This window comes from Taudactylus pleione, unplaced genomic scaffold (genome assembly GCF_031769625.1).
Source record: "Taudactylus pleione unplaced genomic scaffold, aTauple2 ptg000038l, whole genome shotgun sequence".
In the NCBI taxonomy this organism is placed as follows: Eukaryota; Metazoa; Chordata; class Amphibia; order Anura; family Myobatrachidae; genus Taudactylus; species Taudactylus pleione.
Window position 1 is genome coordinate 10,127,896 of NW_028284440.1, and position 25,656 is coordinate 10,153,551.

General features: G+C 41.0%; 1 protein-coding gene across 5 annotated transcripts in view; it reads right to left on the reverse strand.

Moving 5' to 3' along the window:
* Positions 1 to 323: 323 nt before the first annotated feature.
* Positions 324 to 25,656, reverse strand: part of OSBPL8 (oxysterol binding protein like 8) — a 210,935-nt gene continuing 185,602 nt past the window's right edge. For 3 of the 5 annotated variants that reach the window (XM_088452553.1, XM_088452557.1, XM_088452556.1), the window contains 9 exons: positions 24,018 to 24,116; positions 23,843 to 23,940; positions 21,539 to 21,628; positions 16,394 to 16,530; positions 15,434 to 15,619; positions 10,654 to 10,807; positions 8,703 to 8,808; positions 5,343 to 5,448; positions 324 to 4,801 (listed from right to left, as the gene is read on the reverse strand). In XM_088452553.1, coding sequence (XP_088308679.1) covers positions 4,666 to 4,801; positions 5,343 to 5,448; positions 8,703 to 8,808; positions 10,654 to 10,807; positions 15,434 to 15,619; positions 16,394 to 16,530; positions 21,539 to 21,628; positions 23,843 to 23,940; positions 24,018 to 24,116 — 1,112 coding nt within the window. In that variant the 3' untranslated portion in view covers positions 324 to 4,665. The remainder of the gene's footprint in view (positions 4,802 to 5,342; positions 5,449 to 8,702; positions 8,809 to 10,653; positions 10,808 to 15,433; positions 15,620 to 16,393; positions 16,531 to 21,538; positions 21,629 to 23,842; positions 23,941 to 24,017; positions 24,117 to 25,656) is intronic. The other 2 variants (XM_088452555.1, XM_088452558.1) reach the window with 1 other exon arrangement.

Sequence of the window (25,656 nt, forward strand, 5' to 3'; positions counted from 1 at the left end):
TCCTAGTTCAGTGACACTTCACAAGTCGCCTAAAAATGGTGTGTGGGCAATTAAACGAAGATATAACAGTAATTATGTTCAGAGGTTCATGTACAAATAATAAAATAAACCTTAGTTATATATATATAATTGCCTATTATTCGGTGTGTTCTATTAAGTTTTATTCACATTCATTTGTCATGGGTTCTGGCTCTTCATTAATACATAACACTGGTCTTAATTAACTTTAATATAACAGTCTATTAGATGTGTAAAAATGTAACAGTACAAAAACAAGCATTGATGGTAAAATAACAGGTATGCATAAAAATGACAGGAGTCCATTTACAAAGTTTTTGTATTAGACCGAAAGTTCAAGGAGGACAAGTAGGCTACAAGTAAAATAAATCTTCGGCCAGGTGTTGTAGCCACTAATAACTCAGGATACAGAGCACACACTTTATAGTTTATTGGAAGTTTTGTACTTAAAAGGTGTGAATTACAAAAAAAAAAAAAAAAAAAATTGAAGTCAAAATTTTGTGTCAGAGGTCACTGCTTGTTGCTATGGCTATTAAGGATATGCCACAAATTGTAATGACTTCATTGTATATACACTCAATATGTGTACAAATATGCAACAATGTCAAGATAAATCACAGGCCCCCTCTAACCCTGCCGCTTATACAGCACCTCTGCAGCAGGCCGCCCAATCAGAAAGAAGCAGACTAACGTGAAAGGCTGTATACAGCTTATTCTTCAAGAGCGAAGGAGTAAAATATCTAACCAAGTATTGCAAATCCTCTTAGAAAAGTAAGAGCATGGGCTTGAAACCTATAACACGTATATGGCACAAACCCAACAAACCTCTAATCATTTGTTTAGCAAAAAAGGCACAGTTAGCTATATTCAGACAGCTCTTGGGCTTTTCAGTCACATCCAAAAAGTGCAAGTGTAGGACATACATAATCTACAGAAAAATTACAACACTACGACTGAATTCTGCTCCTTTATGTGCCAGATGGGGTAATTTACAGTAAAATATACTTAATCTGGCACTAATGGGACAGTCTTGGATGTTTATCACTGCCAAAATAGCAAGGCATTTCAAGCGCCCTCTAGTGGAAAAGGAGAGAACATGCATCAATGTTACAACAGGACATGATGAAATAACAGTGGAAGCTGTACAATTTTGTGATCAGTTGAGTTCCTGGGTTTACAAACAGCATGACAATGATACTGAAAGTCATGACGAGTCAATACATAAACTGATTGCACTTAATGTTACTTCTGTATCTAACTTGTTACATTAGACTTACTTCATAACTTTTGCTTTGTGGCTACATGCAAGTCTAGTCTTCTAGGGGGACTGAGAAAGTTATTTCACGAAGGATGAGTTTACAATAACATAAAGTGATTCAACAGAGTATAGACAACACGTATTTTACAAATATTCCCACCTGCCCACTATTGTTTGTATGTAAAAGAGTTGAATTTGCTGCCTGGCAAGGAACTCCAGTGCAAGACGGATATAGAAGGTAACATGTTTACATATTGCTAATACATTTCTATAACATTTCAGAAATCCAATATACAATTTACATTTAAAAAAAAACAACTTTTTTTTGGAGTGCACTGTATGTATACATTGCAATAATCACCATTTGATGGCGTTTGTCTGTACAAGCAGGGAAAAAAAAAAAAAGTTTTCTACCTACAGAACTCAGAATGGATATAACTTTACAATTCTAAATTGCTGTGTTAATCAGAAGACACTACATATATAAAGGTTTACCCTCTTCAGTACATGCTACAGAGTAGTGTCATACATCCCTTTTGCACTGAGGAGGTTACATGACAAAATGGCTTCAAAGTGTAGTCACTAAACAAAAACAAAAGGTCAATTATAAGACAAATACTTTACAAGAGATTTATGTCTTTATAGTGAATAAAGATACTATTTTGCTTCTTCATATAGATTATTAACATTGAAATACAAATAAAACTGCCCTTTACCATAACTTCTAAAAGGTAAAATAAATGTGAGGGTCTTGTGTACAGATTGTCTATGTCATAAGGACATAGTGTAACCATATGGTTATCTAAAATACCAACACTATTAGATTTGGTATGACACACTGGAGACACATACAGCAATCCCATAATCCTCCACACGGTGGAAGCATTGCCTACTGTAAGGAAGGAAGCTGTAAGAAGGAATGTTCCGACTACTTTGGCAGGAAGAGTTCTCATCATTTGCCATGGTTTCTTGTCCATTCAGTTTTGGCAAACATATCTAAAGCTGTCACTGTGCTCAGGAAGTAATATGATAATCATTCATGTATCAATGACAAAAACTGAATTAAGGGTGTAACATGGTTTGTGTTTTACTATCCACTATACTTACTGTAATAATGCAGGCTGAAATGTGTTTAGTAGCTAAAGTTGCCACCATTGCAATACTGTACCAGCAGCCCAACAAATATGTGGAATTATTCATTATTGGTTATAAAACCCCAATATATTTATATACATGTTACCAGCCGAGTGATGATGTATTAAATACATATCAAGAATCAACCATGTAGACCAATAATCTGCAATTCCTTTCATTTCCCTTGATACTGATATGTTAGTAGTGTGACTGGTGCAGTAGAGAAGGTGACAGCTCCAGCAGAACTGGTGACTAGACAATGCATCTGATTCTATATATAGTCTAAATCCACCTGGATAGAATAATACTGAAAATAACAAAGCTTTTGCTCTAGGTAGCAGGTGCCTCATTCCAATATTGCTAGTACAAAACAGAACAGTAGGGGACATGTATAAAGCCTTCTAAAGAGTGTAGAAGTAGATACATGGAGAAGTTGATAACATAAACCATTAAGCTCCTAGCTATCATGTTATAGAATGTACTTGATAAATGCTATCTAGAAGCTGACTGGTTGCTACGGGGAACTTATCAGCACTTGTACTTTTCCACTATTTAGAAGGTTTGAAATATTTCCCCCAATGTAACAGTATTTGCTGTTTGCTGGGTATTTCTGCAGTCTACATGTGTGTCCAGCCAAGCACCACTGCAGAAACCACTCACTCTATGTGCAAAGTTACCGATGGTATATGGAGTCTACATAGATCTCTTCTAGTCAATCCCTACACAGTAGTATATTACTGGCAGCATCATGGCGTAGCAATTAGGCAACTGCACTCGCCCTGAGTAGAGCTTTTAAAGGTAGGCTACGCATATCATCATTTACCGACAATACAACAGGATTATACAAGAGCATTCAGTACTATATATCCATTATTTTGGTTATTTTCTCAAACTGCTGTTTAGCAATGCCCTATCCAATCATTTTTGCTTAAATATGGCTGTTTTATTTCTTACTGGATGTAGAGGACCATAGTAGCAGCTAGATATTTATCAGGAAAACTAACCTGGTCCACATGTTAAATCTTATAATTGTTACAAAAACTGCATATAATTCACCTGTATGTTAGCAAAATGCAACCAGCAGTATTATAATAATGGAGAATAAACAGATATGAGAACATTGTGTAATCCATACATGATTACTGTAACAAGTAATGTTATGTTCATTTCAAACTACAGGTACTAGAAAATGCTTTGGTCCTACAGCAATCAGGACAGCACAAAAAAAAGGTGATGAATTCCAGCACAACACAGCAGGTCACATACATTAATAGCTTTCAATACTTTAACATGAGACATACCCACAATGGTTGTTATGCCTGTCTGGAGCTGGTATGTGCATTCCTCTACTGCAGGGGTGGGGAACCTTTTTTCTGCCGAGGGCCATTTTGATATATATATATATAACATTCTTCGCTGGTCCGGTGCAGGCCAAGGCCACCGCATGTGACATCATATGGGCGGGGTCACAATCGCCGGCGATTACAGCAATGCCCGGAGAATCCTCAGGATGCTGTAAGGGCAGCGATGTGACTGTCTGAAGCGTCCTAAGGACGCCCCAGGCGGTACTGCTACATAGATTCTGACTGCACATGAGGCTAGCAGAAAATAGCTCTGAGGGCCAGACCAAATGTTTCCGCGGGCCTTATACGGCCCCTGGGCCTGAGATTCCCCCATCCTTGCTCTACTGGCTGTATGACAAACCTGTGGGAAACATCTAGCTGCTTTGGAATGAGTCACCTGGCATCAGCACTCCACTAAAACATGGCGGTACGAACCATTAGTAATCAACTAATTGGTCAAAGTGCGACATGTATAATGTCCCTGAATTGACTAGACCTATGCTTTCCACGCTCTTATTTCAAAGCTAAATTTGCCGGCTATTCTTAGTTGAAGTGTGAATAGCATCATCAGTGTTGGGATCTACAGAAAGCAGTCAACGGCATACATTAAAAATGTATACAGACATTTCTAACTGTAGCATTACTTACATAAAGCACAAAATATTTCAACACTTAATGCACAACGATAACTAGGTATATAGATCTGGCACTTTCACACTTGAGGAACTGATGATGTAGACAGATGCTTGCAAGGTGATAATGTCTACAGAGTCAAGGGCCATCATTGCTGACTGGAGAATCATTTTAAACTCAAGTCCAAATGCACTGAAAATGCCAACAAGGCTAAAAGTGGTCCCAATCCGACAGTGACAGTTCCAGACATGATGTATTTCCATGTGAGACACTATTTTCTCACTTGAACAAGTAGTTAATGGCAATTTGAAGTAAAATCAGAAAGAAGATAATACAATAGTCTCTTTGCTGAAGGAAATTGGTATCCACATTTGAGGCATTTGTCGTTACACGATTGCGGAGGGCGATGATGTTCCTACAACAAAAAGATGATTTGTTTAAATAGGTCTGTTTACAATACAAGAGAACACAGCATGAATAAATTCAACAAATATAAATGATAAACTCCAAGCATATGCTGAGGAAATAATTACCCTAACAAAATATTAGACATTTTACTATTTAAGACAGCAGATAACTTAATATTAAAAACCCATTGGTACATTTACTGGGCTCGATCCAATTAGCTGCGATGATCTAGCGGGTGCGGCAATCGGAACTCGCACAACAGTGCTGGCAGCCCCATATGTCTCCCAGCAAAATTGTGCAAATTCTGGCTCGGAGCCGGCCGCGAGATGAGGTGCCGTTGCTGTTAATGTAACACTGTGGCAGTGGCAACTTGCACCCTTCGTGGCTAATTGAATTGACCCCATAGTGTGTACATTATGACACCCCAGTATAAAGTTCATAATTTCCATTCTAAAGAAAGAAAAGCCTAAAGTATGTAACTACAATATATATGTGATAGTCAGAAATGGCTATAAACCAACTGTGCACAGGAAACAGCAAAAAGTCACCTGTTGATTTCTTCTTGGGTACTTCTGATGGAATCTATGGCACTTTGAAGCTCACCATGGTCTGCCACCTTCTTTCTGCTTCGAGTGCTGTGAGTTATTAGTTGTGCTAAAAGACCAGTGAGAATACACTTACATTAGTGGGACACATTATATTATTTGAATACCAGAAAGACCAAGATGATAATTTAGTTACGTTGTATGCAAGAGTATCGATTTATGCAATCCTGAACACAAAACTTTACATGCTCATGCATGGGTTATAGTTAGATCATTAAAAATATGTGCACTATATACCGATTCATATCACTGCTACAAGCGGATTAATGGTAGCCAGTGTTTATATGCGCCATCATATCCTGCAGCCCTATGGGAAATTGTTATACAATGATGCACTGAAACATGAGCTTATGTTCTTAAAAAGAAAGGAAGAGAACACGAATTTTCCTCTCCTCCCCTGACCTCTCTCGTGTCTCTCCCTACCTCTTTGCCTTCTCATCCAGGAAGTCCTAAAGCTTTCTAAAATTAAACATGATTAAACATGACCAAAACAAACTGATTGTTTTTCAACAGCATGGCCCCTCATTTTCAACAAACCCCCCCCCCCCCCTCTCTCTCTCTTTTCATAACATCTTCCCTCATGCTTTCCTTCAAGTCCGCTGCCTGGGTGTCATCCATGAATCCACCCTCTCAGTCATCACTCACACTGAAAATATCTTTCATTCTTGTGGTTTTCATCTCTGTAACATCTGTAGTATCATGCCATTTCTTAACACCTATCATATCAAAACTCTTATCCATGCACTCATCTCCTGCCTTGACTACTGTAACCTCCCCTTCTCTAGTCTCCTCTGAACTCACCTTTCCCAACTTCAATCTATCCTGAAAGCTGCTACTGGTCTCATTTTCCTCTCCCACTCTACATTGGCGGCCTCCTCTGCAAACAGCTTCAATGGTTCCCTATCACAATAACATTCCCATTCAATCTTCTCACTCTAATATATAAATCTCTTAACCACTCCCCTCTTACATCTCCAACCTCATTTTTGCCAACACAACAACCCAAACCCTCCATTGATCACCGCCTCGCCTCCATCCTGGTTACTTCCTTCAATGTTCAACCACTCTTGTAGCACTCACTCACTCTCCAAATTCTGACTTTCTAACACTCTTGACAGCTTCAAAGTGCATACAATTCCATTAAAGCCTACCATCCCTTTTCCTAAATCTCCACTTACCTCTCTGACCTTGACCTGCTCTTCTTCTCACTGGTAGGACCAGTTTTCCTCGTCCCCCAACTTGTGCGCCTTGTCTTTGGACTACAAGTCTCCTTCAAAACTCTGATACTGTATGCTAGCCCATACAGTACATTGGCTAAAGGCTTATCACATGCCACACTGCCTTCCTCTCCCACTTACCCTACAAGATACGGTGGAGCTGCCCTACCCTAGCTTCTTGTCCTCATCCTACTGAATCTATTGTTTTATTGCTCTGCGCTGTTCCTCAGATATGTCAAGTTACACTTGCCTTCAGCCCAGTGCAGTATAACTCGTTGGATACGGAGGATGAATACGCTGCAGCCCCATGGCCTCAATGAAAAAATCAATTGGAACTCTATGCGAAACTTATAAGTCTATAACTGCTTGATCTATGGGGATTAGTATCCAGGATCAATACCATATATTATTTTTTTATTACCAGTTATTTATATAGTGCACACATATTCCGCAGCGCTTTTACAGAGAATAGTTGGCCATTCACATCAGTCCCTGCCCCAGTGGAGCTTACAATCTATGTTCCATATCACATACACACTAGGGTTACTTTTTGTTGGGTGTAAATTAACCTACCAGCATATGTTTGGAGTGTGGGAGTAAACCGGAGTACCCGGAGGAAACCCACGCAAGCACAGGGAGAATATACGAACTCCGCACAGTTATGGCTGTGGTGTGAATGGAACCCACAACCACAGTGCTGTGAGGCAGTAATGCTAACCATTACACCGTTTGTACTGCCCTATCATCTATACATTTAGGAATAATCTATACATCATCATCTATACATTTAGGAATCATCTATACATCATCATCTATACATTTAGGAATAAGCATTAACCTTGTTAATATAAAAAATGTGTTCATGATATACATCTTATTTATTTTCAGATTATCTTAGTGCCATTTTCACCTGCCCTTAAACTCTGGTATCTATGCATCTGGTATCTATGCATCCATAGTTATGTCACCCTTTTGTGTTACATAGACTACACTGCACAGTTCTTGTTTCACTATGGTTATTCATTTTTTGCAGCCGTCTGCCAGAGGGAGAGACGCCGCAGGGTGTTACCAAGGAAACCTGATGTGACCAGGCGTTGAAGTCATTTTAACTGCGCGGCAGGACGGAGCGGGCACGCCGCTCTCACCTCCGGAGACGGCATCATTTACACAGTAGGGGATCCAAGGTAAGCACCTTTCAGATTATGCTTTTATTATTGTAACCTTGATAAAGGAACTCTGCACAGTCCCAATGCATGTAGCATAAAGCATTTCTATTGAGAAGCCCTGGAGTGACCAGTGTGTGTTTTGTGCTTACAATAGTACTAAACAGGACAACTATATTACAGTATTCGGGAGCACCCAGGTGGCTGTAAATTAGTTACAGGAGTGCTAGACCATTGGACAGAGATATAGATAGACAACAGTTTTATACAGTTATATAGTAGATAATTTGTAAACTACAAATATAATATGTTAAACCTTTCATACCATAGCAATAACATAATTTAGGAGAGGGAAAGTTAAACATAGTATGGTTTTCACACAAAGCTTAATTATAATTTAAACTAATACAATGCAATTTTAAAAGCAACTAGGAAATGTTCAATGAACCCAGGTTATAATATTGCTAATTATATACTTGGAGCAACTACACAACATATATAGCAGCAGAAGTGTAGAGAGACCATTATGCAACTCTGCATAGCACAAATTATGCAAGTATAAGAAAGTTGGAAATAACTTCCAGTACAGTTTCTCACTGTGCGGGCAACATACGGACCATCCCAGCTGTTATTGCACCTCCTAAGAACTTTATTAACCTCATGCACTGTAATATGACTGCAGCGCAGTCTTCTCAGGATGATGTTTTAGCACTCTTAGGAGACATCAGGCAGAATGCCATTCACAAACAGCAAGTGTATCCACAGTTACTCACTCATGTCTGAACTGTATGAAGAGAGACAGCTGCCATAAAGGCCTGTGAAAAGGTAAGTGCTGTTCAGTTGAATTCCTAAACTAAACAAGTGCATTTCTAAACTTATTTTTTTAAAAACAAGTAGTAGCTCCTTTGTGTATGAAATCCTACCTTCACTCCCAGAAGAGTCCTGGTTATCCAGCTCTGGTGAGGAGCACCCACTTTCTCCTTTCTTCTGCTGGCCACTCACCTTGTGTTTTAACTTTGGAACACAAACCTGTAAGTCAAACAATTCTTCATGTCAAACTGCAGAAAATATAAAGCACTTACAGTAGAATAAATGTAAACAAACGCAATACAGATATGCCCAGCTACATCCTTGCCTGTATCTTAGTGAATCGTGCCAAGCGTGGCGCGAGACGTACTCCCGTGACCGGACACGCGCATTTGCATCTCTATAAGCATGAAAGATGTACTCCAGCGATCGTTGGCGCGACATAGCAAATTGTTGGCGCATAGCGCGATGCACGCTCACTATTTGGCGCGAACAGCCGCAATGAACTTGGGCGCGTCTGTAGGTTTCATGACTTTGAAAGGGTTTTGGGCCAATGAAAATAAGATTTAAGTAAGGAAGTCCTTTTGCGCAAATTTAAAAATCGAATATTTAGGTCAGTAATTCCCAAACTCAGTCCTCAAGGCACACTAACAGTCCTGGTTTTAGTGATATCCATGTTTGACCACAGATGGTAATATCAAAATAACTGAGGTACTAATTAAGGAATCTGTGCTTAAGTATGGTTATCTTTAAAACCTGGACTGTTAGTGTGCCTTGAGGACTATGGTTGGGAACCCCTGATTTTGGGTGTATAGGACTATAGACATGCCTACTACTTACTAACATTCTGGTGAACAAAGACGTAATGTTCCTACAAATAGTGATGAGTGCTACATTGCTAGCTGCAGTTCATAAAGTGGTCCTAGAGAAGTGGTGGAACTCACTGCCCCCCATCGGTGCAATGTCATCTTATTCATGTATGACACACAGCAGTGCCCCTTATGCAGTGCGCCCAGCAGTAGCAGCGCCCCTTATGCAGTGCGCCCAGCAGTGGCAGCGCCCCTTATGCAGTGCGCCCAGCAGTGGCAGCGCCCCCAGCAGTGGTAGCGCCCCTTATGCAGTGCCCCCCAGCAGTGGTAGCGCCCCTTATGCAGTGCCCCCCAGCAGGGGTAGCGCCCCTTATGCAGTGCCCCCCAGCAGGGGTAGCGCCCCTTATGCAGTGCCCCCCAGCAGTGGTTCCCCTTATGCAGTGCCCCCTATGCAATGTCCCCATTAGTAATAGTGCCTCTTTACTAATGCCCCCCTGAGTAATGCCCCCCTGAGTAATGACCCCTGTAGTTGTCTTCTGGAGTGTGTCCTGGACAGTTGGATTCTATTTTCAAGACCACTACAGTATGATGATGTTCACCTTACAGCAAAATCAGAAGCTTAAACATATTCATTTATAAGGTTATGGGGACCAATTCAGGAGGCAATGCTGGGAATATACATTTAAAACAATTTAAAAAATAATCATCACATAATAAAAGAACAGCACATTTTAGGATTTGTAAAATATGCTCCCAATTAATTCACTTCAATAAAAAAGTAAATGCACGGTATCCATAGAATAACGGAGTACTAACCGAATACTTAGCAGGAACACATACCCATGAGTGATCAAGCAGCATAGAATATTAATTGCAATTATAAAAAGTTAGAATAATACTGGAAATGCAACAGCAGTTCTGAGAAACAATAGGTCCACCAAACTGTAATGCACTGTGATGTAGTACGGCATACTGCAGAATTAGACAGCCTAATACTCCGTATAAGTCTCCTACAGAAGGCTTCACTCCAAACTGAATCAGTTTCTGTTGGGTGCACAGACCACTGTGTTTCCAGAGGCGAGCATGGCATTAGTGCACTATAATTTAGACTGTAGTCAGAGAAACCGACACTTACATTATAAAATCTAGAAGACTTACAGCCAAGCGTTAGTAGTTTTAAGCGGACATCACACACATGCGTCCTGGATCTTGACAGGACAGAGACAATAGGAAAACCATTGTGGCTTTCCAGACCTACCTGATAACTGCAATTCTCCCTCCTTGCCCCTTGGTTACTGAGACTAATTACACTCCCCGAACGTACCATTGGAGTTCTATGCCTGACTTTTGTCTGGATGGCACCTTCTTTTTCAAACTGAACCAGGTCGTTTAGGGGGTCCCATGGTCTGGTACTGCAATAGATAAACATATTGTAGCTAACTAGTGAGCAAGCAAGCACTAAACACTTGTTAGGAAACAACTCTTGCTAGGAAATAACCCTTATTTGCAATAAAGAGAAAAATGTGCATATTACATTTCTGTGATGTGTCATTTTCATGATGTATATAATAAGCGAGAAAGTTGTCAGCCTGTCTGTGTATCCTTAAATGTATGGCCAGAGCTTTGTACTTAGCTCCACCAAATTTGGCATGATGGTGTAGTTTGACCAGGTTCGTCAGAGCAATGGAGGTCTACTAGGAGGTGCCCACCTAGTAGGCCGTGGAGTCTCCGATTTGAAATTTTTGTTTAAGCAAGGTTGCTCAGGATGTCTTCCAGTGCCTAAAGCTGGGTACACACTAGGACAAACTAGAACAACAGATCGGGCATCAGGCCAATCCGCCGTCCTACAGTATCGGACAATTGGTAAGTGTAAAATTATATTGAATAAGAATGTGGAAGGGGGATAACATTTTAATGATTTACATAAATAATGTTATCTCCTAGTTCTCCCAAATACTAAATGAAAATATGTTCCCTTTAAACAAGATCACTTGTTGTTAGGTATGGGAATAGGAAGCTGACCTCTTCATGCACCCTAAAAAATGTTTTTCTTGTATCGGTGTGCTCAATGCACACCACAGATCTCTCTGCAGATATAATCTGTTGCATATTATACTTGTCAAAAAATTCATATTCATAAAATATACCCATCAGGTTTATTGTGCCTTATAGGCTTATATATAACACATCCAATTTTATATTATTGTACAGTAAAATAATTGCAAACAAAACAAAATTTAAGCAATTGTTCATACCAGGGCCGCAACTATGGGGGGGCTAAGGGTGTATGTGACCCGTGTCCCGGACTTGAGGGGGTGCCGGGGAGAGGCTGCTGGGAGGCTAGGTTGCGGCTCTTGTGGGTTTGGAGCCACATCTCGGCTTTGAGAGGCACAGAGACACCATCAGTCTAATGTGGTGCCGGTCGCAAGCCAATCAGTGCTCGTGGACCGGCAGCCAATCAGCAGAGGCTGCCGGTCCGTGAGCTCCAATTGGTTCGCGAGCGGCGCCACATTACAATGACAGCAGTACTGACCATTTCCCAGCATGTGGCAGCCCCGTCCCACGACACACCGAGCTCACCCACCGCACGGCCCTGGCAGGTAAGAGAAGGGAGATGGGGTCTTACTGTGGCGTAACGTAAAAAAGGCCTTCCTGTGGCATAATGTGTAAGGAGTCTTACTGTGGCATAATGGAAAGGGGGCCTTACTGTGGCATAATGGAAAGGGAGCCTTACTGTGGCATAATGGAAAGGGAGCCTTACTGTGGCATAATGGAAAGGGAGCCTTACTGTGGCATAATGGAAAGGGGGCCTTACTGTGGCATAATGGAAAGGGAGCCTTACTGTGGCATAATGGAAAGGGAGCCTTACTGTGGCATAATGGAAAGGGAGCCTTACTGTGGCATAATGGAAAGGGAGCCTTACTGTGGCATAATGGAAAGGGAGCCTTACTGTGGCATAATGGAAAGGGAGCCTTACTGTGGCATAATGGAAAGGGAGCCTTACTGTGGCATAATGGAAAGGGAGCCTTACTGTGGCATAATGGAAAGGGAGCCTTACTGTGGCATAATGGAAAGGGAGCCTTACTGTGGCATAATGGAAAGGGAGCCTTACTGTGGCATAATGGAAAGGGAGCCTTACTGTGGCATAATGGAAAGGGAGCCTTACTGTGGCATAATGGAAAGGGAGCCTTACTGTGGCATAATGGAAAGGGAGCCTTACTGTGGCATAATGGAAAGGGAGCCTTACTGTGGCATAATGGAAAGGGAGCCTTACTGTGGCATAATGGAAAGGGAGCCTTACTGTGGCATAATGGAAAGGGAGCCTTACTGTGGCATAATGGAAAGGGAGCCTTACTGTGGCATAATGGAAAGGGAGCCTTACTGTGGCATAATGGAAAGGGAGCCTTACTGTGGCATAATGGAAAGGGAGCCTTACTGTGGCATAATGGAAAGGGAGCCTTACTGTGGCATAATGGAAAGGGAGCCTTACTGTGGCATAATGGAAAGGGAGCCTTACTGTGGCATAATGGAAAGGGAGCCTTACTGTGGCATAATGGAAAGGGAGCCTTACTGTGGCATAATGGAAAGGGAGCCTTACTGTGGCATAATGGAAAGGGAGCCTTACTGTGGCATAATGGAAAGGGAGCCTTACTGTGGCATAATGGAAAGGGAGCCTTACTGTGGCATAATGGAAAGGGAGCCTTACTGTGGCATAATGGAAAGGGAGCCTTACTGTGGCATAATGGAAAGGGAGCCTTACTGTGGCATAATGGAAAGGGAGCCTTACTGTGGCATAATGGAAAGGGAGCCTTACTGTGGCATAATGGAAAGGGGGCCTTACTGTGGCATAATGGAAAGGGGGCCTTACTGTGGCATAATGGAAAGGGGGCCTTACTGTGGCATAATGGAAAGGGGGCCTTACTGTGGCATAATGGAAAGGGGGCCTTACTGTGGCATAATGGAAAGGGGGCCTTACTGTGGCATAATGGAAAGGGGGCCTTACTGTGGCATAATGGAAAGGGGGCCTTACTGTGGCATAATGGAAAGGGGGCCTTACTGTGGCATAATGGAAAAGGGCATAAATGTACAGTATAAGGGCCATTACTGTGGCTTAATGAATAAGGGGCATTACTGTGGCTTAATGTGCTGTAAGGGACATTACTGTGGCAGAATGTAAAGGGGGCCTTACTGTGGCATAATGTATAAGGGACATTACTGTGGCTTAATAAATAACGGGCATTACTGTGGCTTAATAAATAACGGGCATTACTGTGGCATAATGAATAACGGGCATTACTGTGGCAGAATGCGTTGTAAGGGGCATTACTGTGGCAGAATGCGTTGTAAGGGACATTACTGGGGCAGAATGCGTTGTAAGGGACATTACTGTGGCAGAATGCGTTGTAAGGGACATTACTGTGGCAGAATGCGTTGTAAGGGACATTACTGTGGCAGAATGCGTTGTAAGGGACATTACTGTGGCAGAATGCGTTGTAAGGGACATTACTGTGGCAGAATGCGTTGTAAGGGACATTACTGTGGCAGAATGCGTTGTAAGGGACATTACTGTGGCAGAATGCGTTGTAAGGGACATTACTGTGGCAGAATGCGTTGTAAGGGACATTACTGTGGCAGAATGCGTTGTAAGGGACATTACTGTGGCAGAATGCGTTGTAAGGGACATTACTGTGGCAGAATGCGTTGTGGCAGAATGCGTTGTACTGGACATTACTGTGGCAGAATGTGTTGTGGCAGAATGCGTTGTAAGGGACAGTACTGTGGCAGAATGTGTTGTAAGGGACATTAATGTGGCATAATGTGTTGTAAGGGGCATTACTGTGGCATAATGTAAACGGGGCCTTACTGTAGCATAATTGTATATGGGACATTACTGTGGCATAATGTATGAGGGCCATTACTGTGGCTTAATGAATAAGGGGCATTACTGTGGCTTAATTAATAAGGGACATTACTGTGGCAGAATGTGTTGTAAGGGGCATTACTGTGGCAGAATGTGTTGTAAGGGGCATTACTGTGGCAGAATGTGTTGTAAGGGGCATTACTGTGGCAGAATGTGTTGTAAGGGGCATTACTGTGGCAGAATGTGTTATAAGGGGCATTACAAAACCACACACGTTTTTCGTCCTCTATTTTGTATTTTTTGGGGGGCGGCGCCAAATTATGGCCTTGCCCTGGGTGACAAAAATCGTAGTTTCTGCCCTGTTCATACATATATATGTAATGATATATACTATTAAATTAAAACAATGTTAAATAATAACAATGACTTAAAACAGCAACACACAATTATGTGATTCTATCTCCATTTGTTGAACTGGGGAAAGGTACAATTTAATAACATAAATCACTGCTGGAAAGGATTAGTATTATTATATGCTTCTATTTTTATACCATAAATCACTGCTGGAAAGGATTAGTATTATATGCTTCTATTTTTATCGTGGCAGCACTGACTGTGTAATGGTTAGCATTACTTCCTCACAGCACTGAGGTCGTGGGTTTGATTCCCACTTCGGCCCTGTGTGGAGTTTGTATATTCTCCCTGTGCTTGCGTGGGCTTCCTCCGGGTGCTCAGATTTCCTCTCACACTCTAAAAATATACTTGTAGGTTAATTGGCCCCCAACAAAAAATTAACCCTAGTGTGTAAGTATGTGTGTGTAAATGTGATAGGGAATATAGACTGTAAGCTCCACTGGGGCAGGGACTGGTGTAACTGGACAAATATTCTCTGTAAAGCGCTGCAGAATATGTGTGCGCTATATAAATAACTGGTAATAAATAAATGATCTTCTAGTCAATGGCTGTCAATGCAATAGAATATAATTATATTTCTCTCGACATGGAGACCAATGTACATTGTCATTTTTATTGTTGAAAAAACATTTAGGAACATGACATACAAGGACAAATACTCACTCCCTGGAAAATGGAAACAGGATATAGGGAACAGGTTTCCCCAGTTTCCTTCACAGTGTATACCAGAAGATCATTACCCGGACAATACAGACATACTTACTCCGCATATTTGTAATGCCACTCTCCTGTGATAGGATCCTGTTCGAACAGATTGCAGGTCCACTCTTCTCCTTTGGTTTTCCTATCTTTGGCAGCTTTCCTCTGAGCTTCTTCTAAAACAAACTTCTCCTGCGTGGCTTCTGTCTGATCTTTGTTATTGATTGCCCTAGTAACATGCTGCCAGAGCCTGGAATTGGGACCAGAGATTGAATACAGATCAATAACTAGATATTTAATGATTGGTGTTATTTTGTTTTCTTGAACCACAAAAATTGCATAACTAAGAAAATTTATTTTTTTGTAATTTTTTTTTTTTTTTTTACACAAAGATTGGCTCAGCAAGAAAGAAAATTAAAATAGAATATATTTTTTTATTTTGCAAAAAATGGCACAAGTTGATCACAAAGTCGCAGGCACAGCATGGATCACATTCTGCAAAAGAGCATTACGGGGCCTATTTACCATTAAATATTGCCAACATATTCCCTGAACACACCCACTTTTGAGGGCTACCCGCAAATATTAAGTATCACTCCTTCTGTGGTCCCTCCATTTTCAACAGCATCCCCAAAAAACCCAGAGGTTTCGGATTGCCAAGGTGTCAGATTACCGAATAGTTTGACTAATGCCGTTTGAAGATGGCGTTAGCTGCTGTAGCCTATAGGCTAAACTTAGCTAAACTTACTGGTAGAGGTTTCCTCCGGAACCCTCCCTGGTAATGGCCTCCATACATGAGTGGACTGTGGAGTCCTGAGCAAGGAGTGAAGAGATCACTGATACAATCACTTCACTCCAAACACATTGTTTCTGTCAGAGCCATTATTCCTGCATGTAGCATTTGATACATTCTGGCGGTATTATCACATACGGCAAGGGCAGTATTGAGCTGAAATCGCATTGAGAATGTCATTATTGATAAATGGGCCCCTTGATAAGAAATATGAATTTCATGCAGATTTACCTTTCAGATTCAAACTCTCCTTGCTCATCACGCTGCACTGTACATCGCATCAGTCTGCACTGCCTAATTTCAGGAGTAGGGTTCCAGAAGGTCTCAGACACCTCTGTCTTCTTGTCATGAATAAAAACCTCACTATCCTACAATACAAAAAATATATACCATGGAACTTGAGAATACACATTAGCACAACCATGTTTATGTTAAAATAAATTAATTTGAGGTTTAATTCTTTTCATTTGAGAACAAGCAAAGTCAGAATCAGGCACCACTGGGATAAAGCATCAGATCATGACTTGTCTACAAACCTGCACTGGCGAAACGGGTCCCTCAGTACAGGTAGGTCGAGAGACGGAGGGGATGAGCAGCTAAACAACTGACAGTCGCCTTAAGCGCTACCAGCAATTACAGCAAGCTGCCCCGGGACCAAGGGGACGAGTGGCAAAAAACTGACAACCACCACAAGCACTTGCAGCAATTACAGCACAAGGGGAGAAAACATAGCTCCGGCTGATAGCGCTCAAAACATATCCCGCAACATCCTGGCTCCTACCATTATGGGACAATAATTTGCAGGTAACCAAAAGTACTATGGCCCTCATTTATTAATGATTGCTCTGGCAACGCGATCAGGGTAAGTCAGTACCACCCATAATCGCATTGTAAAATGCAATCAGTGGCCGAATGTATCTTCCGGGACATGGGCTCCATAATGAGCCTGTCCCTGAGATGTGCCCGGAGAGCTGCCGGCTAGTGTACATGCACAGCCGGGGAGGGATCAGGTGGATCCCTCCACCGGCTAATTATGCGCAGTGTAGCTCATTGGCTACAGCAGCTAATGCCATCTTCAGGTGGCGTTCACTGCGGGGGCCAATCCCTGGAATGCATCGCATTCCGGATATTGGTAAATTTGGCAGCATTGCATCCCTCATAGAGACCTATGGGGATGTGGCTGCCAGCGGTAATAGAGGGATCACAGTAGGTATCGGAGATACCAGCTGAGGTCCCTCCTTAATACATACGGGGGATACTTAATATTTGAGGTAAACCCCCGAAAAACGGGTGTTTTCAGGGATTATACCTCAAATATACTTTGATATATGGGCCCCTATATATTAAACTCTTGAACGGTATATTGGTATAATTGTTCTTACGGACATTTCTTCATTTTTTTCTGAGTGCTGGACACACATTTGCATTTCTTTGCATTCATTTTATGATGTTTATCAACTGGACACGATATATGAGCTTTAGAAAGGTTTTTTATTTCTATTTTTATATCTAGATCTATATCTCTATTCTATTTTAATGTGTACTTGTTGATTATTATGGTCTATCTTTGTGGGTGATATGCTACATTATTTAATTGAGATTGTTATATTGTATCTTATTATTGAAGTTTGCAATTTAGTATATAATTTGCTATTTAGTATATAAAAATTTACTGGCAAGTTAATCTAATTAAATATAGATAATTTTTATGTTAGCTGAAATTGTAATTTTTTTTCAGCGCAGTATTATTTTAGATATATTGTTTGTGGGGTTAGCAATTTCCCCCTTTTTTTTTTTTTTCTTTAACTGGTATAGGTTTCTAATCACATGTGAAACTTAAGCACTTTAGTTGTTTGGTTTCTCTTTCCTGAGCAGCTGTCAACGAACAGAAAGGCTCCTGGCCAAGATTGGTTGGCAAGGGGACTAGAGACCAACCAGAAAGTCAATCCTGGAGCAGCTGCAGGAAAGGAATCCCCACTGGACTCCTGGGAACTTAAAACCAGCTGATCAACCTAATTAAGGAAGGCACCTGACCTGCTGACCTGGAAAGGTAGATTTCCCCTTCAGTTTTAGTACCTGAAAGTGACGTGAAGTGAGGACGGAAGTGCGTTTCCATGCCCATACAAAAAAAAAGAAACTGCTTCGCTCACCACCCTTCGGGCGCGGTGGCTCAGTTCGCACGCCACACTTCAGGAGCGGTGGCTCGCTTTGCCCGCCACAGGTTTATGTTCTACCTCTATGTCCAGGGGGATAGTAGGGAATGAAGTTGGACATTAACTGATGACAACAGGGAACAAAAACTGAAGGGGATCTAGTCACTTCCCTACTGACCTGACCCAGGCTGGTTGCACCACAGATGCAGAATACTTTTGGCATGGGTGACATTGGTGTGACCAGCTATGCAAATGACAGCAGCACCTCATGTTCCCAATTAGCATGGCAGATAACACCCACGATGAGACAGCCCATATAGATCAGAATATCAGAGAACTAGCCATAACTGCTCTCAAACATGGAAGCTCACAGCAGACAAAGTAAAGAAAGGGAGTGCCTAGAGCTCTTATAATGGCTGCTGCTTCCGACAAACTTCTGCAAATAGTGTGAGTGCATGCCAGGGAGGAGATGCATGAGAAGGGAACCAGACCCAACATGGCAGTCATCCCTAGGGTTGGCCTCCACTCCTAGGGCGGGCTGCAGCAACGGGAGAAATGTGGTCAAACCTCCAAAATGCAGGGACCTACAGTGCATCCAGGAAAGTATTCACAGTGCTTCACTTTTTCAACATTTTGTTATGTTACAGCCTTATTCCAAATGGAATAAATTCATTTTTGTCCTCAAAATTCTACACACAATATCCCATAATGACAACGTGTAAAAAGTTGGTTTTTTTTAGATTTTTGCAAATTTAATAAAAAAAAAAAAAAGAAATCACATGTACATAAGTATTCACAGCCTTTGCGCAATACTTTGTTGATGCATCTTTGGCAGCAATTACAGCCTCAAGTCTTTTTGAATATGATGCCACAAACTTGGCACACCTATCTTTGGGCAGATTTGCCCATTCCTCTTTGCAGCACCTCTCAAGCTCCATCAGGTTGGATGGGAAGCGTCGGTGCACAGCCATTTTCAGATCTCTCCAGAGATGTTCAATCAGATTCAAGTCTGGGCGCCACTCAAGGACATTCGCAGAGTTGTCCTGAAGCCACTCCTTTGATATCTTGGGTGTGTGCTTAGGGTCGTTGTCCTGCTAAAAGACGAACCTTCGCCCCAGTCTGAGGTCAAGAGCGCTCTGGAGCAGGTTTTCATCCAGGATGACTCTGTACATTGCTGCATTCATCTCTCCCTCTATCCTGACTAGTCTCCCAGTTCCTGCCACTGAAAAACATCCCCACAGCATGATGCTGCCACCACCATGTTTCACTGTAGGGATGGTATTGGCCTGGTTTCCTCCAAACAGAACGCCTGGCATTCACATCAAAGAGTTCAATCTTTGTCTCATCAGACCAGAGAATTTTGTTTCTCATGATCCAAGAGTCCTTCAAGTGCATTTTGGCAAACTCCAGGCCGGCTGCCATGTGCTTTTTACTAAGGAGTCGCTTGTTTCTTCTGGCCACTCTACTATAAAGGCCTGATTGGTGGATTGCTGCAGAGATTGTTGTCCTTCTGGAAGGTTCTCCTCTCTCCACAGAGGAATGCTGTAGCTCTGACAGAGTGACCATCGGGTTCTTTGCCACCTCCCTGACTAGGGCACTTCTCCCCCGATCACTCAGTTTAGATGGCTGACAAACTCTAGGAAGAGTCCTGGTGGTTCCAAACTTCTTCCATTTACGTATGATGGAGGCCACTGTGCTCATTGGGACCTTCAAAGCAGCAGATATGTTTCTGGACCCTTCCCAAGATTTGTGCCTCGAGACAATCCTGTCTCGGAGGTCTACAGACAATTCCTTGGACTTCATGCTTGGTTTGTGCTCTGACATGCACTGTCAAGTGTGCGACCTTATATAGAGACAGGTGTATGCCTTTAAAAATCATGTCCAAACAACTGAATTTACCACAGGTAGACTCCAATTAAAAACTGTAAGAACATCTCAAGGATAATCAGTGGAAACAGGATGCACCTGAGCTCAATTTTGAGCTTCATGGCAAAGGCTATGAATACTCATGTACATGTGATTTCTTAGTTTTTTTTTTTTTTTAAATTAAATTTGCAAAAATCTAAAAAAAACAAAAACAAAAAAAAAACAAAAACTTTTTACACGTTGTCATTATGGCGTATTGTGTGTAGAATTTTGAGGACAATAATGAATTTATTCCATTTTGGAATAAGGCTGCAACATAACAAAATGTGGAAAAAGTGAAGCGTTGTGAATACTTTCCGGATGCACTGTATGGGCTTCTATTCAGAGTGTGCTGTGAGAGGGATCCAATCAGACCCCTCCTAGCACCGCCCGGGGTCATAGACCCGGAAGTCCCTATTTGCAAAGGACAACTCTTACCAAGAGTTGTCCTTTGTGATTTCCGTCACGCATACTGGCGTAACTAACGCCGTCATGCATACGAAGAATGGATGGATGCATTGCATCCCGAATGGGGATGAGTCATGCATTCCACCCCTAACCTTACCCCTAGTGGGGCTTTACGGTTATCAGTAAGCCCCACCTAGCAAGGACCCTAGGCTTTCCACGTGTCTGTACCTCTAATAGAAGCCCACAGCAATGTAAATAAGGAACCAATCCTGATGAGGTCACTGTGAAATCATTTAGCGTCACCATAAGATACATTGGAATTCAGATATTTTTTCCCTGGCATATTTGGCTGATGTCATCTGGTTTCCTATGGTTCATAAGCAATATCTCTATTTTAACATTGTATGTGTCTCTCCTATACAAGAATCGAACAATGCTCTAGAAAAAAAAACAAAAAAACAACATGGTGGAAATAATTAGTGGAGCCACTTGTCGATTGGTCACAGGTAAGCTGTATTTAATATTATATTTGGTACAGGGACACTTCACTTTTTTGTACTTTGAGGTGTTTTGATCAGAATACTGCACAAGGAGGCACCCTTGTTTACTTATTTTTTCCCGAAATACATATCCATCTATATATCTATTTAAATATTTAATATACAAACACACACATCTGTGTGTGTGCGCGTGTATAATGTGCGAATACATGTGTATTATATATTACTGTGCATATATTTAAAACTAATCGCATAGCACATTAATGACAAGCAAGTTCAGAATAAAAAAAACAAAAACACCACACTCTTGAACTCAACATTTCAACCTGGTGTATCAAATATGCTGGAATATTTAATCAACAACAATAAATGTTCAGACATTTGCCACTATGTTAGGTGCTGTCACTTACCCAGTGACCCTCCAACGTTGCCAGGACTTCCTTCCCCAGCTTAAGCTTCCCTGATATTTGATTAACACAATCATCATTGCCAAGAAAAGGCTGCAAGGCAAAGTTACAAGCACAAATGTGTGTGAGCTATTGAACATAGAAAAGTAAATCTTTATTATGCGAATGAAATACCCTCCTCATCATAACTTGTACGGCTATACTCAATGAGTCAAGCATAGAATTCATTTTAGACAGCTGTACTTTCCATAGTTTTTTATATTTGTATACGATGCTAACATCTGTAGCGTAGCCATTCTCTCAATTATGTACTGCAGATGCCTTAAGCAAAGGCCAGATAAGCATCAATAAAATGTGTTGGAACTACTATACATTAGCATTTTTCTCTCCATATGACATTTGGTAAACTACAGTGACAAATCCCTATTAATAATGAAAAATTGTGCACAATAGTACAATAAAATTACAATTATGGAAATATGTGAATCTGCTTACTTTAAATTATTAGTTTATATAGCTCCTCAAATTACCTGCCTGAAGAATCAGTTATCTTTATATATCTTTAAGCTCACACTAGGAAAACTGAATTAATCTTTGATGCAGTGAAAAATGCCATTATGTACGAGCCCCAAAACGTACAGTGAAAATATATATGCCGTAGCTTGGGCATACATACTGTACATAAAAAGAATAACTTTCTAAAAATATGACTACAGCAAGCAAAAATATAGCATGCAAGTAGAGCATAGGAAGAAAATAATTGATGATGTCCATCAATTCTAGGTAAGCCAAATATGCTATAGTATGATAAATCCTTAGAGAGCAGATAATAATCTAAGCATTACTGCCATGTAGAAATGCTAATTGGTTAGAAGCTTTGCATGTCTTCTTGAGATATTTGCCAGTACGGTATACCTGTATAATGGGATACGTACCTTGTAATCCTTAAGTTTTTGTTTTTTTTGGCCGCGGAAATAAAGATGATGTACTCAAAATAAGTGTAAGAAATAAGATGGTCTTTCTCCAGCAAAGCTACACTGCATTGGCCACTTTATTATGTACCAACAAGATAACAGTGATTTACAACTCGAACTGTCACTGACTGAATTTTTTAGGATATTATAATAATTTATTTATATAATTCCACCATATAACAGAGTTTACAGATTACATTTAATCATTCAAATTAGTTTTTAGCACCATTGGAACATAGGGGGGAGATGTCTGAACCACTGAAGCGGTATCAGCACACATTATGTGCACTGATACCACTTCTCCCCCATGTATGATTGAGGTGCTGGGCGGTAAATTACAGGGGTGCTATGTGTCCCTGTCATTTTCTGCGCTGCTATCTACAAGATAGCAGGGCTATGTATGAACGGTCAGTTCACGTGACCGTTCCGCCCGCTGCAGCTATCGACAGCTGCAGCTTGGAGATGCCCTATACCCACAGCAGGGATAGTGCTCTCCCTGCTGCGTAGGCAGGCGGCTCCCAGGCTGCACGCAGGATCTTGCGATGCTTGAGAGATCCTGCACATGCTCAGTGGAGTCGGCCAGGACTGAGACACAAGGTATCAGCACTAGGCTGATGCGCTGTGAGCTCTAGAAGGGATCACCGGAGGGGAGAGTTAATACATCTCATCGTTAGAGCTTCCTGCTTCACATCAGTAAAGAGGTAAAGCAGGAAGTTATAGCGGCACGTTAAGTGTAGCTATAATTCATCTCCCCCATGGATTCTAATTTCCGTACAACACAAACACTAGGTTCCATCCTGTTAGAAGCCAGAACATGCATGGGGAGAACATAAACAAGAACACAGTGTCAAAAGTGAGATACAGGACAACATGAATGTATCTAGGACTTACTACAAATTAGCTGCCATTTGATCTGTACATAAAATTCACAGATGATCTAATAAAACCTGTGAACTCTAGAGGCTACTGCATTAAGCAGAGATTACCTTCATGTCATATAGAACATCTAATTCCACCAATGGTTTATTTCTGCTTAATTAACCACCATTGGCTGGATTTTATTTTTGTGATAGATTATTCTTTACACACCTATGCCAGTGTTCATGATGCACTCATGATTGGGTTTTGGTGGTCACTGCTTTACTGAGATCAAATATTTCTATAATCCCAACTAAAATATGCACACGATAAATTGGTACCTACCAGCCTGCTTTAAATAGCATTATATGCAGGTGTCACACAGTCACTGACTAAGCAGTTTATTACATTTGAGGGGTAGGTATACCTTATAAAGAAACCAAATCCATGCATGAGAAAAGAAAATTATACATACCTTTAATTTAAAGTCAAGAACAGCACTGTAACCAGTTTTCTCACACATAATGGTGACCGTTCCACCAAGCTCTAACGTCATTGTGCCATACAAGATGCCTATGGAGAAACAAATCACTAAGGTAGTACATGCACCACACATTACATCAGACAGTAGTGAATAGAGGCAGTTTTACCTTTACAGTGCGCATATGGCATGGTCACTGTATAGTCCTCTCCTCTGTTGAGGAACGTTAGTCTCCCCTCGCCTTCCAGAATAGCAGACAGAGAATTGCCTACAGAAGAAAGAATTGCTTAAAATTAATGTACAGATATAGAATAGAAAGATAACACATTTATCAGCCATCCAATGTAAATATACATGTTAGACAATAAAGGGGACCAACACAGAGTTGAACTGAATGTACACACATATGCAGAGCATATCTTGCATGTATTTGTACTATGCAGAAAAGAAGAATATGCATTCGTACTACACATGCTCATAAATGGAAGCATGCAAGTTCATAAAAGGTGTGTTCAAGCAAATGCATCCTATGCAGACCTGGAAGTACACCAATAGAAAACTATTTATTGCACCTAGTACAGGGCAAGCGCTCACTGAGGAAGACACTTGCCTGAGGAAGCAGACAGATCTGTGGTACGAGGAACAAGGATTTCAGAAAAAAAACTTTTTTGTGGGGGTATTTGTTACCAGTTATTATTAAAATTTAAGTTTTAATATATCAATTACATATTCAAAACCGACATATAGGAGTAAAAACAAAAAGCTCAGTGTAAGAAAAGGCAACGAGATTACATTATGCAGTATAATTCAATCTAGAAGCACAAATGCTCCAGTATTATCGCAGTAGACAGTCATCAAATAATTTGGAAAAAGATTATTGAATAGAGAAGAATCTTTGTAGGTGATATTTTTTTTGATCACACCTCTATCAAGAAGTATTCTATTATACCCCATTTTAAATGTGACACAGATTTTATGTGTGTCTATTTTTTTATTTGTCTCTGCAATGTTATGTAGAGTTATGAGGATGCTATAAATAATAGTTTTAAATCACTCTTTCATAAAAAAAGGTGTTTTGCGGATACTGAAAACTTTACATATAGTGAGGTTGATGCATTAAGCACTGAAAAGAGTGGAGAAGTGGACCAGTGGAGAAGTTGCCCATAGCAACCAAACAGCTTGTACCAATAATTTCATAGAATCTACTTGAGAAGTGCTACCTCAAAAGGTGATTGGTTGCTATGTGCAACTTATCCACTGGTCCACCGCTTCATACATTAACCTCAGTATCTTTTAGAACACATTATTTCTCTCATAATTTAAATGCTACACATGCTTCTGAAAAACAAATGTTCTTTCATTCAAAGAATGTTTTGAGTTATTATCCAACTGTATTTACTAATTGTTTATTAACTTGACTAATGATGGGTACAGACTGGCAGATATATTGGCCGATCAATTGTGTCACTCAGAATGAAAAGTGGATGCCATATAGCCCTTCTTGGCATAAGGCATAATGCATTAACCAGGATGGAGAGAGCAGCAAAGCTGCAGGAGTGTGCAGCAGTACTCACCCTATTGCTATGGAGAGGTGGGAGTATATTATGATCGCATCATCACACATTACTAATGCTGGCCATACACGCTGCAATTATCGGGACGATCCGCCCGATAACGGCGGATCGCCGCGATAATTGTAGCGTGGGGAGGGGGGTGACCGAGGGTTAAATATTGCTCGGTTGGGCATGCTGGATTGTCCAGCATGCCCATCCGATGCGATATTTACCCGGCCGCATCGGGCAGTGTAT